This window comes from Narcine bancroftii, chromosome 9 (genome assembly GCF_036971445.1).
Source record: "Narcine bancroftii isolate sNarBan1 chromosome 9, sNarBan1.hap1, whole genome shotgun sequence".
NCBI classification, from domain to species: Eukaryota; Metazoa; Chordata; class Chondrichthyes; order Torpediniformes; family Narcinidae; genus Narcine; species Narcine bancroftii.
In genome coordinates this window covers 70,333,160-70,351,796 of record NC_091477.1, presented here as the reverse complement: position 1 = coordinate 70,351,796, position 18,637 = coordinate 70,333,160, and the positions used below count along the sequence as shown (strand labels likewise).

Sequence of the window (18,637 nt, the reverse complement as noted above, 5' to 3'; positions counted from 1 at the left end):
CTTCTTTGATTAAACTCCAGCTTCTTTGATTAAACTCCACAGATTCACTAATCTGGAGGAAAAAGCTATTCCTTCTCATCTCTCCTAACTCTACTGCGTGTAATCTTGGGGTTCAAATGTTGCCTACCAGTGGAAACAACTTTATTGCCTCTATCTTGTCTATTCCTTTCATAGTTTCTTGTTTCTATAAGATCCCCTCTTGATCCTCTGAATTCTAATAAGCATAGTCCTAGATGACTCATCCTCTCCTTGGGCTGATCCCCTAATATCTGGAATCAACTTGGTGAACTTCCACTGCATTTGCTCGAGTGCTAGTTTTTCCACCCTCAAGTATGGCCAGAACTGCACTCCGTACTCCAGGTGAAGCATTTCTAGTTCCCTGGATTGTTTCAGCAGAACCTCCCTGTTCTTAAATTCCAACCCTCTTGCAATTTAAGGCCAACATGCCATTCATTGCCTTCTTGATTTCTGCACCTGATTCATGAACAAGCAGACTGAAGGCCTTCTGCATAATGGCATGTTGCAATCTTTCACCATTAAAAATAATCTGATCTCTTTTTCCTTCCAAAGTGGATGACCTGATATTTACCAACATTGTACTCCATCTGTCAGACCTTTGACCACTCACTTAACCTGTCAACATTTCTGCAGACTCGACATCCCCTGGACGATTTGCTTTGCCATTCAATTTAGGGTCATAGGCAAGCTTGCATGTGCTACACTCGGGCCTCACTTCCAAATCGTTATGTTGTGGGTCCAGCACCAACTCCTGTGGCTCTCAGCTTACCACTGATTACCAATCAGAGAAATGCCCATTTATCCCAACTCAGTCCTCTCTTGGTTAGCCAATCTTTTATCCTTGCTAATACCTGTATATCACCCCAACTCCAAGCATCGTTCTCTGGGAATGTCTTTTATGTGCCACCTTATTGAATGTTTTCAGGAAGCCCATGTATACAAGAAGTATATGTCTATCCAATGGATTTGTTCCATCCTCTTCCCCTCCCCCCAATATACCATTGTTATATTTTTCGTTCTCTTCCATTTTCCAGGTTGTCACAATGCATTTTTTTGCTACTGCTAGGGCTATCATAATAAATCTTTTTTGGGCTCGATCTAATTTGAGACCTAGTTCTTTACCTCTTATATTGTTGACAAGAAAAGTTTCTGGGTTTTTTTGGTATGTTATTCTTTGTGATTTTGCTTAATATCTGAGTTTGTTCTTCCCAGAAAGTATTCACTTTTGTCCATGCCCAAATTGCGTGTATTGTTCCAATTTCTTGTTTACAGCAAAAGCATTTATCCGAGATTGTTAGGTCCCACTCTTTTAATTTCTGAGGGGTGATATATAGTCTGTGTAACCAATTATATTGTATCATACGTAGTCTTGTGCTTATTGTGTTCTTCATAGTTCTTGTACATGGCTCTTCCCATGTTTAATTCTTTATCTTTGTTTAAATCTTTTTCCCAGGTTTGCTTAGGTTACCTTGTTTCGTCGTCTTCTTTACATTTCAATTTAATGTACATGTTTGTTATGAATTTTTAAATGATCATTGTATCTGCAATTATGTATTCATAACTACTTCCTTCTGGTAGTCTCAAACTGCTTCCCAGTTTGTCCTTTAAATAAACTTTCAGCTGATGGTATGCAAACATTGTACCGTGTGTTATTCTGTATTTGTCTTTCAGTTGTTCAAATGTTAATAAATTATTTCCCAAAAAGCAATTTTCTATTCTCTTGATTCCTTTTCTCCAAAAAATAAGTTTACTATTGTAAAAGGGATTAGTGGGTTTTGTGTCAATAGCATTTTTGGTATTTGGTCATTTATCTTTTTTCTTTCTACGTGCATTCTCTTCCATATTTTAAGTATATGATGCAGTACTGGTGAATTGTTGAATTGCACAAGCTTTTCATCCCATTTATAAAGTATGTGCTCCGGTACCTTTTCTCCTATTTTATCTAGTTCTATCCTAGTCCAATCTAGTTTTTCTCCCGTCTGGTATAAATCTGATAAATACTTGTGCAGCTCTGTAGTAGTTTTTGAAGTTTGGTAACTGTAACCCACCTTGTTTATATCTCTCTGTTAATTTGTCTAGCACTACTCTCGATTTTTTTTTTTCTTCCCCCCCCCCCCCCCCCCCCCCCCCCCCCCCGCTTCATAAGAACTTCCTTATTATTCTCCTTCGTCATACAAAGAATTTCTCTGTCAAGGGAATTGATAAAGTTTGAAATAAGTATTATATCCGTGGGAATACGTTAATTTTAATCAGTTCACCCTCCCTATCAACGTTAGCGGCAATTCTTTCCAATTTTCCAAGTCTTCCTGTATTTTCCTTAATAATGGCTGATAATTTAGTTTGTACAAATGATTTAGGTTATTGTCTATCCTGATACCAAGGTATTGTATCGCTTGTGATTGCCATTTACATGAAGATTCTTTTTTGAGCTCTGTATAATCCATATTACTCATTGGCATTACTTCGCTTTTATTTGTGTTAACCTTATACCCAGATATTTCTCCATACTCCTTCAATTTCTTGTATAGCTCTTTTATTGAAGTCTCTGGTTCTATTAATAATACTATGATGTCATCTGTGAATAGCTAATTTTATATTCATTCTCCTTTATTTTTATCCCTTTTATTTTATTTTCCTTTCTTATTAGCTCCGCCAATGGTTCTATTGCCAAAGCGAACAATGAGGGGGATAATAGGCATCCCTGCCTAGTTGATCTGCTCAATTTGAAATGGTTCGATACATATCCATTTACTACTATCTTTGCCAATGGCCCGTTGTATAATGCCCTGATCCAATTAATATATTTTTCTGGGATTTTAAATTTCTGCAACATTTTAAACAAGTAGTTCCACTCTACCCTGTGGATTTGTTATATCCTCTAAGAACTCCAATAAATTTGTCATTTATGACCTACCTTTCTGAATCCATTTTGCATCTATCTGATAGAACAATTTGAATCTAGATGTCTCACAATTTCTTCCTTAATGATAGCTTCAAGCACTTTTCTTATTACAGATATTTAGCTAACTAACCTGTAGTTATCTTCTGCCTACATCCTTTTTTTAAACAGATGAGAAATATGCTATCTTCCAATCTATATCCAGAGAACCTTTATGAATGATCACAAATACATTGACACACAGGAGACTGCAATGCTGGAATCTGAAGCTATATGCAACCTGCTAGAAGCTCCAGAAGATTGTGTATCAAATGATGTGACTGCCTTGCATAAGATGAACAATATTTTAACTTGTATTTGGTTTTAAATGGATCCTTGGACATTAAATGTTGGTTACTGTTTACTTTCTATAGGTGCTGCGTGACTTGCAGAGTTTCTCCAGCACTTTTGTGTATTACAGATTAACATGGTTTTTGATTTATTGACAGGTTCTTAGAGGATGCTCCTTGTTCATCTTTTGAACTTTAATGCCCAGTAACTGAATTATTTGTCATGTTTGTTAAGATACCGTGAAAAGCTTTATTTTGAGAGGTATCCAAGTAAATGAACTGTTACTTCAATACACCAGGTAAGTAAAATAATAAAACAAAATGTCAGGTTGTAGAGTTACACGAAGTTAAATAGTGGAGTGATAGTATTACAAAGAACAGGGTTATAGAGAAAAGGCCAGTTAAAACAGTGCATTGGTGTTATCTTTTGAATAGACCTCATTGGTAAAAGTCTGATAACAGGAGGAAAGAAATTGTCCTTGAAACAGGAGGTTTGTTTTTAAGCTCTCAAAGTATTCCTCTCTATATCTAGTAAGGTATATGAATTGCAGGATCAGATAAAATTGTTTGCATCAATGAGTAAGTAATTCAGTAGAGAACTGACCCATCTATTATTGTATAAGTTGATAGATTGTGCCCGCCTCCACAACTATGCAGTCCTGGTGAGCTGCGTCAAGAATTTGAAGAGCAGGTCAACAAGGTGAGAAGTAGATTCTGGTAGATTTCAGTCCTATGCAGTATAAAACTAATTGTATGGTTCTGTGTCTGTGTGGCTGGTGAAAGTTTGGTTTTAAAAAGTAGAATGCTTCTAAATACCTTGACCATGCATATTCTCTTACTATCCATCAGTGAACTAAAAACTTCAAACTTTTGCTTATCTTTGCTTTGCTTGCATTCCAGATGAATTCTATGATTGTACAGGATCATATTTAATTAGTCTGGTGTTAATTAAGGGAAACTATGATGAGCTTTATTTAATTTATTGATTAAAATGGTTACTTTCTATGTATGTTTGATTTTGGCAGGGGAGTCGTTAAAATTAGAGGGCGCATTCTCAAAGTTGCACGTATTGGTTTGTACAATGTTTCAACATTATCCAGAAAATAAATGATTTGATAAACCTCATCACCTCATGGGTTCTAAATTGCTTGCACCGGGTGTGTTGATGGAATTAGTGCTGTTGTTTGTTCATTGTCCATCACTGACAAGGAAGCAGTTATTATTCCTTATTGCTGTTGACAAGTGATGATGAGCCTACTTGTATTGGTAGAAATTTGATAGTTTCACAATCCTGTTGTATGTGCAGTTCCATATTTAGACGTAGCATTGATGAAGAATAAACAGTATATTTACAAGTTTGGATGGTATTTTGTAGGTAGAGGAACCTGGAATTGCCAGTACAGTATCCCTATGTGCCAGCTCTTCTCCTTTCTTGTGGAAGAGGTTTCAGGGATACTGTCGATCTACCTTGTTGAGTAATGGAATGCATTGTGCAGGTGGTTTACATGACAGCCACAGCTTGGTGGAGAGAACGAACACTGGAGGATTGATGCATTGCTTATGAAGCAGCTGTAAAATGGAAGCTGCAAGTAGAAAATGTTGCTTTATCATCCTGGCATGAAGGGGAAAAGGTCTGTGATGTCAAAAAGACCTTGCTTCAGACTAGTTTTTGTAGCCACTTGTTTGGCTAGCAAGATGACTCTCTGATTAATTGTCATCTTCACTCTCAACAGGATGTTCATATTGGGGTTTATAGGTGAACATTGGCTCTAAAGGAATGATGTGGGGAAAATGAAAGCCTTTCATATTGGTTATGATAAGAGGAAACTAGTTAATGAGAGAAATGAATAACAATGTGGTAGAGATGTGCTACCAAGCAAGTAGTTGCTTCTGTCATAGGCACCAACCAGGTCTGTCAGCAAATTACATCCTTAATTACAGCCTACCTCATTGTCCAGTGACATTCAGAGAGAAAAACACAGTTGGCATGTTGCTTCAGCAATTTTTCCTAACCGTTATATTGCATTAGTGTTTTTCCGGAGCCTATTTGTTTAACATGACTGCTTAGTTTTGTTTGTTACTCCTGGTTCTCCAAAATCAAGAGTTTATTTTGCTCTTAGGCCTACTGGTAATTATAAGTTTGTTAATTACACAGGTCAGAATGATAGAACTGCAGTTGCTTGTAAACTAGTTATAAGTAGGCACCTGTATTTTCTGGTAATGTTATTTTCTGGACAGTTATTTTAAATTGTTTAATTGTAGTAGGTATTACATTTTCAGTTTAACATTTTTGATCCTGCTTCAGTATGGTCAGCACTGTTTCAAAATTGATTATTCATACTGACCTGTAAGTTTGGTGCCTTGTCTGTATCCTAACTTCCTCAATTGTTTTCTTTAAATTAAAAAAAAAACTGGCTAAAAGTTGCTCATGATTGCGTTACAGACTTGTGACTTCTTTCCCTTTTCAATATCTTTTCAAGAAATCTGAATTCTTTGTGTGTGTGTGTGCATGCGCGCACCTGATTGGTCTGTGTAAAATTCATCATATGAACAAATTTGGACAAGTGCACTGCAATAAGAGTATTAGCTCTTTTTGGTCATTTGTAGCAATGATAAACGAACGCCAGTGTTTGTAGTTGATTGTGACTAGTTTATACTCTGTGGGCGGTTTTGTCATTGGTAAATAAACTGCTGAATCCTCAATTCTAAATAGTTGATGGCAGAGCGCCGTGCTCGAGAAGAAGAGGAGAACAGAGCAAGTGAAAATTTTATTCAGAAGCTTTTGGCAGAAGAACAGGAGCAGCAAATGTATGCAGAACAGAAGAAGAAAGAAATGGATGAACAACTAAAGAGAGATGAACAGCTAGCCAAGATGCTGAGTGAGGAGGTGGTAAGTAAATATCAGCGGAGAAGCTTGTATGTGCTCAACATTTGAGTTGAGTGGTCTCAGTTAGTTTATTGTTTTAAAGGAGAAACAATTGTGCGTAAGAATGATTGATTCAGAACTCAAATGATGTAATGAATAATTTTGGCAATCATAAATCATCCAATGAATTGCTGTCACAAACATTTGAAAGAAAACTACAGAAGTTCAATTGCAAATGTGGCTCTATATGAAAGATTTTGGTAGTCTTGAAGATGGAGAGATGTGTCCTAAAATATTTTCCTTCCTTAACAGACCTAGATCCTCCATTTGTATTTTGAAGTAAATTGGGTGAAAATGTCAGGGCACCCTGGACAAAGAAACCTTATATCTGACTTACAGCCTGTTTTCAATGCCTCCTTATTGGTTTCTCAATTCATGCAAAGGAGGAACATTGAGGGAAACATGCAGTCAGCAGTTGGTGCTGGGTTACTTGACTACCCTGCCATCTTCTGAGATTTGTATGTCTCTCCACTTAATACGGTTTTGTAAGTTTAAATAGAGAATTATTGTCTAGAAAGAAGTTTTAACTCCTGATTTGCTACAATGCAAGTTATGATTTCAGGGTACATTTAACCCTGTGAAAGGAAGTTGCTATATTCACTATTTGATACACTTTTTGTAGATTAGCAGCCTTTGGTATTGTAGCTGAGTGCCTTGATCATTGTCTATCTGCATATGTATGGAAAGCAGTTTTTGAATGTGGTCTATTAAAAGCATTACAAAAATAAAGTGGATGAAAGGCAATTAACTCTAGGCCAATTAGCTTGACATCTGTAGTCAGGAAAATGTTTGAAGCTATCATTAAGGAAGAAATGGTGAGATATCTGGATAGAAATTGTTCCATCACATAGTCACAATATGGATTCAGGAAGGATAGATTGTGTAACTAATTTCTTGTTCTTTGAAGATATGAGCACAGTGGATAGAGGAGAACAGGTGGATATAGAATTTCCAGAAGGTATATGATAAGGTGGCTCACTGCATAAGATAAGGATGCATGGAGTTGGGGTATTAGCTTGGATAGATGATTGGTCAACCAATAGAATGCAAGAGAGTTGGGGTAAATGGGTGTTTCTTTAGCTGGCAATCAAGTGGAGTGCAGCAAATGCTGGGCCCACAATTAATCATGTGTGTAAAGGAGGATGGGTTAAGTGTAGTGTATCTAAGTTTGCTGATAACACTAAATTAGGTGGAAAAGCAGAGAGGTGTATGTTTGTTACATGAGTGGGAAAGGGTATGACAGAGTATAATAGTAAATGAAGAATAGGATCTAAGATCAGGGATGGATGTGATGTTGAGGCTTTATAGGGCATTGGTGAGATCTCACTTGGAGTATTGCAAGCAGTTTTAAGTTCATTTAAAAACGAATGTGCTGATGTTAGAGAAGATTCCGAGGACGTTCACAAGGATGATTCCAGGAATGAAAGAGTTATCATGTGTGGAATGTCTGACAGCTCTTGGCCTGTACTTTGGAATTTAGGAGAATAAAAGGGGGGTGGGGGGGGGTTCCTTATTGAAACATTTAAAACGTTGAAAGGCATGGACAGAGAAGATTTAGAAAAGTTGTTTCCCTTGGTAGGAGAGTCTTGGGCAAGAGGGCACAACTTCAGGATTGAAGGGCATCCACAGAAAGAGGAATTTCTTTAGTCCGATGGTGGTTGGATAGGCCGCTCGAAGGCTAAATGGACTCTTTACTGTGTGTTTGAATAAATTCGTAACAAAGCCCAGATGTGTTTTTAAATTGTTTATTAGTGAATACAAAAGGACTCTTAATGTGGTAACGATCATTATAATCTGGTAATGATAATGTTCTTGCTTACGTGACTAACGGTAACGACTAGTCTCTTCAGTAATGTATGTTTCGTTTGTGCCCAGGCATAGTCTTCTGAGTGTTTTGCCTGGGAGATCACAAAAATCGTGCTGTTCAGTCCAGCGACATCTTGGCCTGAAACATTGCTGGTTTTAATGACCTTCCTTTGACCTATAGTTCTCAATAGAATCCTTGATTACCTTCCCTGAAGATTAAGCTTATTCATTAGCCCCACTGCGCAAAATGATGCAGTGCTACCTGGGTGAAGAAATGCATAAGTATGCACTGTTGTATTCCCCTTCCTGGCCTTGACTTGTTCAGGCACTGTTGAGAATTTGCAGTTAACTTCATCAGCCCCAGTAAGACTACTTGTCAGAACAGAGGCTACAGGACTGTTTTCAGTTGCTTCCTGTCTTTCTGCTCACTCTTTTTCCATTTCCTTTTTTTTAATGGATGTGCAGCATTCTGGGATGCTTTAAATTGTTTACGTTGCAACTGAGTCACTACCTGCAGTTTTTCTTGTGCCCTTTACACAGACAGCCAAAACCTACTCCATTTTCTTTTAGGTAAGTGATTTTCTCCTTATGTGCCCTTTTTTCCAATTGTGACCACATCTCCACAGAACAAACAGCTCTTCACAGTAGGCAAACTCTCCTTTTCCTTAGTTCCTTTATCATTTTCCTTATCTGCAACTGTCACAGTAGTGGCAAAGATGCTTCCTTTTATTCTTGGATGAGGCTATGACTTGGACCTCCTCACATCTTTATCTCCAAATACTAGATCTGTTGCAATTTTCACTTGCCTTTCAAGGAAATCCGCCCTATCCTTAAAGGTAGCTCTTTGATTGTTTTTCATGGAAATCACAGACCACAGTTCTTCATGTATCCCTCAACAGGTAGTGCAACTTCTTTATGATTAGCATATTTCCAGGCATATTAAGCTCATGCATGTAGTTGATGTCTTCCATGGCAATATAGCATCCTCTTAGAAAGAGGGTGTTTGTAGAGCTTTTGTGTCATCTGGTTTTATTGATAACCATGAAAGAGCCTTTTCCATACAAGTTGTAGCAATTTTATGCTCATTGCCAAAATGCTCCTGTAATAACTACTTAGTCTTCCTAAATCCTCTGTCTGAGACCATATGTAGAGAACTCCTTACAAGTTCCCTTGGATGTCCTTTTGTGTACTGTTCCAGATAAAAGAGATCTTCTCTGTGGTTTTTCTTCTTGCTTTGAATATTGTGTTCAAAGGATTCAATGAATGCTTGATATTGAATTGGGTCACCATCAAAAACTTGAATCTCCACCGTAGCTGGATTAATAATGCAGAGATTTTATTTTTCCTTTCCATGACTGAGAATACATTGCTCTATCACTGTTGCTTGTAGCAGGTAATGTAACTGGAATATCATGTGTGCATGTTCACCCAGATTTCTGATGCTTGTCTGGAGTGTCAAAGGAGCTGTGGTGAAAGATTGGATTTGAACTATAACTGTCTGAGGTTGTTGTTATTGGTGTTTGTGGATTGGTAACACCATGCTTTGGGAGGATTTGTCCATGTATATCCATGTCTTGTAACTGTGGTCCAAAAGGATCTGCCTTAACATTAAATGTTTTCTTGTAGTCCTTTCTTAAGATCTGACTCAATACCATCAGACACTTCAGATAAGTTGCTTCGAATTCCGGATCCCTTTGAGACTCCTAGTACCCTCACTTTGGACCTAGTAGCAGCAATTTTGCTTCCAGCTCTGGCTGTTTATCCTTGAGGAATTTTTCTTGTAGAAGAGCAGCCACTTCAGCCTCATCTTTATTTGTGCAAATGTTGTTCTGGAAACTCTGGAGCTTGATCCAGAAGAACTTTGTTTGCTTCTCCTGCTTCCAACATTTGACCCATTGTCACCTAGTTTTATTTCATCCTGCATGTCAGATGTTGTCTTATTACTTTACTCTTTCTCCAGTTGGAATTGCACATCCTTTGCATCTTCATTGCCATTTTGTGACACACCTTCAGCCATTTAGTTGAAGACTTTAAATTCAGTTGATGTCTTCTGTCGTGGTTTTAATCGCGCCTCAGTGGTAATGTCGGCAGCAGCGACGGTGGCCATTTTGCGCATCTCCATCCAACCATTCACTAAACTCAAGCACCAAGCATGCACAATATGAGTGCAAAATTAACAGTCCCCAATGGACAACCGCCAGCACCATCAAACTGTGTTCAAACTAAATAGGTATACAGAGGGAATCCACAAATGTAATCCTACCACTTCTGATATCTGTGATGCGTTGCTGTCAATAAGCAAGTTTCCACCATGGCAGCAGTCCATGCTATTGCTGTGATTCTCAGCAAATGACTCTGCCAGCATGTTCCTAGGACTTTCTGCTCTAGTATTAAAAGCCCTGGACCCTTCTGTGGCCAATACTTAGACCGATGGAGGTGGATTGCTGTTAGCGCCCTGTGCTTGGTATTTACAACATGGCCGCCATGTTGCTTTCCAACAATGTCCAATTCAATCCAGTCCAATATTTTATGTTGACTAAAATGTAGCAACTACTATCCATAAAAAGACCACTCGAACGCTAAGTGGGCTCTTTACTGTGGTGTGTTTGAATAAATTCTTGAAGTCGAGAGATGTTTTTAAATTGTTTTTTGGTGAACACAAGGACTCATGACATGCTAACGGTCAGTGTAATGTGGTAATGAAAAACATCATTGCTAATGTGACTAATGGTAACGATCAGTCTCTTCGGTAAAGTGTAAAGGCCAACAGAAAATATCAGAGCCTCATTCACCCACTGTCTATCCCACTAACTAGTCAACACGGGCAAACTAAAAACCAACCGCCTGCAATCTCTGTGCATACACCAACAACCCCTGTCAATAGCACATGTGCACTGGAAATACAGGACTCTCCCAGCCTTCAGACCCCGGGGTGCTGCTAAAGTCTGCAGCCAAACCGACAATGGTAAACAATGAGTCTGGAGTTTGTCCTGGCATTGCTTATACAGGAATTGTTAAAGGGTAGTTTGCAGGTGCAGAAGGTGATCAAAAATGCATATAGGGTGTTCACATTTATTGTGGGTAGAATTGAATTTTAAGAGTAGGGAGGCCCTGCTGCAACTGGATACAGGTGAGGCTGCACCTGGAGAATTGTGCAGTTCTGGCTTTCTTTCTTGGGAAAGGGTATACTGGCTATGGAGACATCTCCAAGCATTCACTCAAAACATTTTGTTAGTTTGGATTCTTTATCTGCTTGTTTCTTGATTCCAAATGATCATGGTGGCTGTTTGCTGCCATTAAATGCTCTAACAGCACGAAAAAAAGAAAGAAAAATCATGCCAGGATCCTACATTTAATGTAGGTTAAAGTATTTGGTGCATTTTAAAAAAAAAAAATATTGCAATGTTGATCATGAAGTGTTTTTTCTTTATCTGATTGGAAGTCCAGTAAAACCCTATTTATTACTTGGTGTTTCAGCATCCGGTCTACTAGATGTTTGCTGTATTCCATGTCCACCTATCTGGGACCACGGGAAAATTTATCATTCTGTTGTGTTTCATGTTTTTAAAAAATGAAATAGAAGTGTTTTAAATAGAATAACATCAAATAATCTGGCACTGCAGGTTCTGAATATGGTGGATTAATGGCATTTTACTGTATCATTTAGCATTTGCATGAGCATGCTTAATTTGTGGGTAAGATTTTTAAGCAATGTAGGAAAATAATTGCTTAATTTATTTTTTGAAATGCAGTGTGCAGTAATAAATATGCAGCATTTAATCTTTGAAACTTTCCCTGCAGAATTTGAAGCTCAGAACAGCTCCGGAAAGCGTCGGGTGCGCAAAATCTACATTAAGGTTCAATTCATCCACGTCCAAAGGAGCCAAACTGACGGTGCACAGCCATAATAATATGAATGATATCCAAAGGCAAGTAGAGGTGCAATGGGATTTTTAACCTTACCATATTAATATTTTCTTGCACATATTTACATCTTGGGGAAATCAAGAGGAACATTTGAGCTGTGAATTGGGCAGGTCACATGCTATGGCTGAGTAGGGGATACTTATTGTTAAAAGATCTCCACATTACTTACATTTTATGGATAATTTATGTTCATAGGATGTTCAAATTTGGATATAAAAACAGTAAAGCCAGATGCAATGTGATGTTTTTTGTTGCTTCTCCTTCCCTGTAAAGATCTTTTAAAATCTGATAGAGCTTTCACCCATTGTGATTAGTTGATGTATGGATTGAGAAACCAATGCATACCACAGGATTGTTTGCAAATAAGGTGGAATGAAAGAACAAAAATCTCTTTAATTGCCATTTTTCTTCGCCAGTAGACATTTGTTAACCTGAAGAAGATTATGCTATTGGATCTAGAATTAGCAATTGGTATTGTTTCTTTAATGATTGCTGTCTTTGTTAATTTTTTTTGTATGGTTATGCTTTAGATTAGAAGGAGCAATTTGGAAATAATTTTTGAACACTGTTTTAAGGAGGGACTTAATGTAAGAATAATGTTGTAGATCTTCTGCTAGATTAAAGACTATTAATATCTTAAAAGGATTGAGTATTGCATTGGAAAGCCAGCAGATCTATACAGTTGTTGACTATTATTTTGAAAGGAATAAGGTTTCTAAGATACTTAAGCATGAAGTTTGAGAATTTGAAAGCAAGTTCTGTTGCCCAACACCCATCTCCACGTAGGGCAATATGAGGGTTTGAAGAAGTCTGATGAAGTCAAAAAGAATATCACTGACAATTGGCTTCAATTAAAAACTGGCACAGGTGGAATGGAATTCATGTTTGGTGGTTTGTGGCAATAGTTGGTCTTGATTTTTAACACAAAGAAATTATGCCTCATCAAGCTGATAACACTGGTGGAATTGGGAGTGTGGCGATGAATTGGAGTTGAATTTCCTCAATCATAGAACCAACTGTCATAAGGGGATGTGTGGAGGTAACAGTAGCAGTGGATAGATTATCAGGTGAATATTTGGGGAAGGTAAAGCTAATATCAGAAGTGATGGATAGCCTGAGTTAGTGATACTCTCATTGAGGGAAATTGGTTCATTATCATGGCTTGCCATAAAGAAGGGGCATTTTGTATTTCTTTTTGGAAATTCATTCTTAATGTGGGCTGTCACTGATTGTGGTGGACTGTTTTGAACTGTCTCAGACTATAAAAATATATATAGGTCCTCTTTGGCTTGAATATTTATCCATTTGGATAAATGGTGAATAGGAACAGAACACAATTGGTATACCCATCCTACTCTGCCTTTTGTCCATAAGTTGTACAGGCAGCTCATCTTAATCCTGCAGCTGAAGACTGAGGCAGTGTAGATACCACAACTACAGAATGTCATTGGTGGATATTTAAAGCAATGAATAATGCTCTAGACAAATAGACAAGAGCTGCTCTATTTGAGGAAGTGAAAAATATCACGTCTAGGTCAGACCATCATGCAAGATAACCTCCTGTCCATTGTCTCTTCCTATACCTCCCACTGTCTTGGGGAAGCTGCTAAAGGACCCATACCACCCTGGTCACACTCTCTTCTCCACCTTCTGTCAGGGCGTGTGGGTTGGTAGTTTAATAATTTAACCTGACTATCTGGACACAGATTCTGTATGTAATTGGAAAAAGACAAATGTTTATTAACTATTGTAATAATAAATTAACAAGGTTTATATTTAGTCAAGGATATGGATTGTGGAGGCTTTGGAAAGAGTACAAAAGAAGTTTACCAGGATGTTACATGAGTGATGGGGGAGAGGTTGGACAAACTTGGGATGCTTTTTCAGGAGTGTGGGAGTTTCTGCATTTGGCAGTAGAGGGGGTTACTTCGGGACCATTAAAATGTAGTAGATTAGGTTAGAGGAGATGCATGTGAAATTTTGTCTCGTATAGAAGGGCTGTTTTGGGGATCCTGGATGATGGTGAGGAAAGAGGTGTAAGAGCAGATGCTACACTTTATGGTTTCAGGGGAAAGTATCAGGGATAACTGAGTGATGGGTGGCATGGGGGGGTGGGGGGGGAGAATGTGTGGGCAAGGAAATCGTGGTGAGAGCAAATCCCTGCAGAATGGGTGTGGAGGGTAGATATGTCTGGTGGTGGGTTTCATTTGGACCTGGCAGAAATGTCAGAATGTTGTGCTGAATATGGAGGGGAGTGGGGTGAAAGATGAAGGGTTGAGGGTGGGCAAAATGAAACTCAGAGATAGTGGAAATGTAAAAACAAAATGGTAATGCTGCCAAATCTGCTGTAATGGCAGTGCTGCCACTCGTGTGGACCTGGGAGAGCAGAGACAGTGCTGCTCTAAAGGGTTCATCTGCCTGGTCTTAATGCTAGTGTCTCTGTCTAGGTGTGAAACAGCCTGTTAGAGGAGCTGATGGTGTTTTTAAACTAAAGTCCTGAGCCCAAGTAAGTGGCGCCTTTGTTCGGCAGCAGCCACAAGGGGTTGCGGACTCTAGGGAGTAGTGGAGCAGTGCAGGGCACCAGAAACAAGGAAAAAAAACACCAGTTGAGAAGTAGAAACAGGAGATTACCCTACAGGACGGTGACCACAGTGGGCCAGCGAGGGGCTCAGTGGTTGAGAGACCCATATGGGCTGTTGGAGACTGGCTCATTGGAACCAGGTATTGGAGCCAGGACTTGAGAGGGTGCTGATGGCAAGAAGGGCTCACGAATGGCCTCGTGTGTTGAAGGATTCCAGATCCAAACCTCCAATGCAATCAAGAGCTTGGGTTCCCAATGGATTGAACAGGTCTTTGTGACTACAGAGGTTGCAGGAGTGCTGGAGACTTGGTGTCTCTGAAGGGACTTTATTTTACATCTCTTTCTCATTCCGTATGGGGTGCTGAGTGACACTAATGGCAACTCTTTATCTGCCTTGCAGAAGGCAGTTTCCTGCAATATTACTTGTTCTGTACTATTACATGACAATGAAGGAATCTTGAAATGTAGAAGATGGTTCTATTAACCATCATACAGGTAGCCCCTGACTTGCAATGGGGCTCAGTTCTTGGACTTGCATTGTAAGTCAAAACTGCACTCTACCTTTCCACAGAAGGCAGTTGCAGCCACACCAATTAATTAATTAAAAAAGGAATTATATAATGGTAGTTCATATGACTAAAGAAGAAAGATCTTGTGGAGGAACAAAGGAAATGGAAAGATGAATAATCAGCCATGAGTTGATAATTATATTTATAACTTGGTTATCTTTTTGCATTGCATTTAAAGAATACTAACCAAAGCAATATGCAGCCAAGCAGGAGAACAGAGCAGAGGAGCCTGAGGTCCCTGCTTTTGTTTGGGAGCCTGACCATCGCAAGCTGCAGTTTGGCCATCCCTGCTCTAGATGTTCCCTGTGCCTTGTCCAGAAGAGCTTTAGAAATATTCTTTCAGGAATCATCCACCAAAATGACAAAAATGATTGGAGACAGATTCTGAAAGGAGAAAGAGGTGTCAGAAATAGTCCAAGCAAATCTACTTGGATGATTTCTTTCAATATTATTATTAGATTTTTATATAAGAGTACATGCAGAAAAAGAGATTGATGCATAACAATGATACAGTTGTAACAAGGTAAGCAAACTCACTATAACAGAATTTTTTTACATTATGCAATGCTATTAATTCAAAGATAAAGTAGAAAAGAAGAAAAAAAATAAAAATAATTTTATAATCTAAACCATTTCAAAGTTGCGTGGCTAATATAAAGAGAGAGTACACTACTAGTAAAAACACAAAGAAACATAAATTCATGAGAATCACAGATTACTTTATTTTCATAAACTTTAATGGTAATGATAATTATTCTAAAAGGAACCCCAAAGATTTGAAAAATTTAAATTTCAAACACTTATTTAACTTTGGAGAAAATTAGATGTTCAATATGACATCAAAACATGTAATCATTGATTATGAATGCGTGGAACAGCATCTTTCCATTTGAACAGAATAACTCATCTTGCAATAAGAGAGGCAAAGACTAATATATGACGTTGAGATGAAGACAATTTCACTACCTTCTTTTCAACCATCCCAAACAAGGCTGCCAATGGCTCTACAATCAAAACCTTTGGCACTCGTAAGGCACAGATACAGATCGGGGAAGAGAAGTTCCCTTGGAGGTTCGTCCTGGCCTCAGTGAGCACGGCGCTGTTGGGGGCTGACTTCCTAAGGGCTCACGGTCTGCTGGTGGATGTGAGGGGCAGGAGGCTGCTCAACGCCCACACCTTCCACTTGGTGCACCTGGGCACGGCAGACGACGCCAGGTCGGAAATCACCACAGTCATCGCCTCCGCCGAAGACTAATTCGCCGGGATCCTCAGTGAGTTGCCTGCCATCCTGGAGCCTCGCTTCGACATTGCCTCCCCCTGACATGGAGTATTCCATCATGTCTCCACACAAGGTCCCCTGATCCACACCAGGGTTAGACGGTTGCCACCGGAGAAACTGAAACAAGCCAAGGAGGAATTCTCCAGATTCCAGGAGTTGGGCATCGTTCGGCGATCGAACAGCACTTGGTTGGTGCCGCTACACATGGTCCTGCAGTCATCGGGAGGTTGGAGGCCTTGCAGAGACTTCATGTAGACGGCTGAACGACGCCACAATTCCAGAAAGGTACCCAGTCCCCCATATCCAAGACTTCGCAGCCAACCTCCATGGCGCGCGGTTCTTTTGAAAGGTCAATCTGGTGCCACGTGGCGGCAGCCATTAGGAGATGGCGTCGTCAGAGGTTTCTTCTAGACTCCAGCATCCCTTCCAGCGCGCGCCATGGGCAGCAATTATGATGTCACAATGCACCAGGTGACTGAGATCATGCTGCCCTTAAAGTGGCGTGCGGAATTTGAAAAAAAACAGTTGTTAACAACCATCGGTGTGGTGGCAGTGATTTACTTCAGCTCCTCAGAGCGCCACAAATACTTAAAATCCTGCAGCCTAACTCCTTCTAGTCTAATCCCATTCCAATGAAATTCTCGGCACTTTATTATTCCATAGGAATAGTCTTATATAATTAAAATGAATTTTTATGTAGTGCAAGAGGCAACAGTTGAAAAAGAATCTGTAATCGTGGCATCACCTTCATTTTAATACAATTTACTATTCCCATTAAAGTAATTGGCAAGTCTTTCCATTTCTGTAAATCTTTCTCTTTTTTTCTAAAAGAGAAGTGTAATTAAATTTATGCAAGTTCTGTAAATTATTATCCATAATTATTCCTAAATATTTGATTCCATCTACTGTTGTATCTTCCATTTAAATCTACTACCTTTTTGATATTTTATAATCAAAATTCGTCAATGGCATTGTCTCACTCTTGTCCAGATTTATTTTATAACCTGATATTCTTCTATATTTTTCTAATATTATTTGTAATTTTATCAAGGATTCAGCTGGCTTAGACATATATAATAGCACATCATCAGCAAATAGGGTAATTTTATGTTCTTCTGTCCAATTTTGAAGCCCATAATATCTGGATCTCTCCTTGTAATCTCCGCCAGTGGTTCATTTGCTAGGATAAAAAGCCATGGGGACTGAGAACACCCCTGTCTACTCTATCTACTAAAGGGAAAATCTGCTGACATCTGATTATTAGTTATGATTTTGGCTTGTGGTTAATGATAATTTTTAAATTGGATAAAAACTTTCTGCCTTTACTAAATATTTCTAATCTTTTAAATAAGAAAGAACATTTTAAATGGTTGAATGCTTTTCCTGTATCTTGTGAAACTTGTACTTGGATTCAACTTTGATTTTTGCCTTGTGTATTATGTTAAATAGTCTACCCAGACTATTTGAAGAATATCTTCCTTTAACAAATCCCATCTGATCTATACAAGTTAATTTTGGTAGACATTGTCCCAATCTAATAGCTTGCGCCTTTGCCAATAGTTTATATTGAGCATTCAGAAGTCTACATAATGAAATTTTAATGGGTCTCTACTTCAGTAACACTAATTATAGCAGTTGACCGCCCGGTCCATACATCTATCATAAGAGGCATCAATAAATCTTTAAATTGTCTGTAGAACTTAGGAGGAAACCCATCCTCCCCCAGAGATTTGTTGGCTTGTAAAGTGTCCAAAGCTCTATCAATTTCTTCTCTTCCAAAAGGGGCATTTAAATCAACCTGTCCTCTATCTTCTAATTTTGGAAGTTCAACATTCATTAAAAATTCTTCCATCTCCTTTTCATCTCCTAATAATTCTGATTTGTATTGTTTCATATATTTTCTAAAAATATTATTTATTTCTTTTTGATTGTTTTTATTGTATTTATCATCCTATATGACTCCTCTGCCTTTACCTGCCAAGTTAAAGCTATATGTGCTTGTTCTCCTAATTCATAATTCTTTTTAGTTTTTAATTTTTTTCTGTTCTATACATTTGTAACATGTATTTCAATTTTTAAAATTCTCTAATATTCTATTATTTTTGTAACTGCATTCTTTGATATTCTTTTTTCAGTATTTAACCATCCAACTCAGTAACATATTCTTTCAAGATTCTTTTGGTATAAGAGATCAATTGTCCTCTTAAGCTTTAAGTGTATCCCATATTATCAGTAGAAGAAAGATTAGTTTTATAAGATAGTTCCATTTGTCTCTTAATAAACTCTCAAAAGTCTTTCCTTTT

The 18,637-nt window shown here is 38.3% G+C and overlaps 1 protein-coding gene across 2 annotated transcripts in view; it reads left to right on the top strand.

Moving 5' to 3' along the window:
* The window catches only part of rnf168 (ring finger protein 168), a 33,606-nt gene that overhangs the window by 5,161 nt on the left and 9,808 nt on the right, over nucleotides 1-18,637 (top strand). Inside the window, exons 1-4 of one of the 2 annotated variants that reach the window (XM_069896372.1) lie at nucleotides 3,400-3,545; nucleotides 3,870-3,946; nucleotides 5,960-6,136; nucleotides 11,780-11,907. In XM_069896372.1, coding sequence (XP_069752473.1) covers nucleotides 3,521-3,545; nucleotides 3,870-3,946; nucleotides 5,960-6,136; nucleotides 11,780-11,907 — 407 coding nt within the window. In that variant the 5' untranslated portion in view covers nucleotides 3,400-3,520. Of the gene's footprint in view, nucleotides 1-3,399; nucleotides 3,546-3,869; nucleotides 3,947-5,959; nucleotides 6,137-11,779; nucleotides 11,908-18,637 lie in introns of those variants that run through there. The other variant, XM_069896371.1, reaches the window with a different exon arrangement.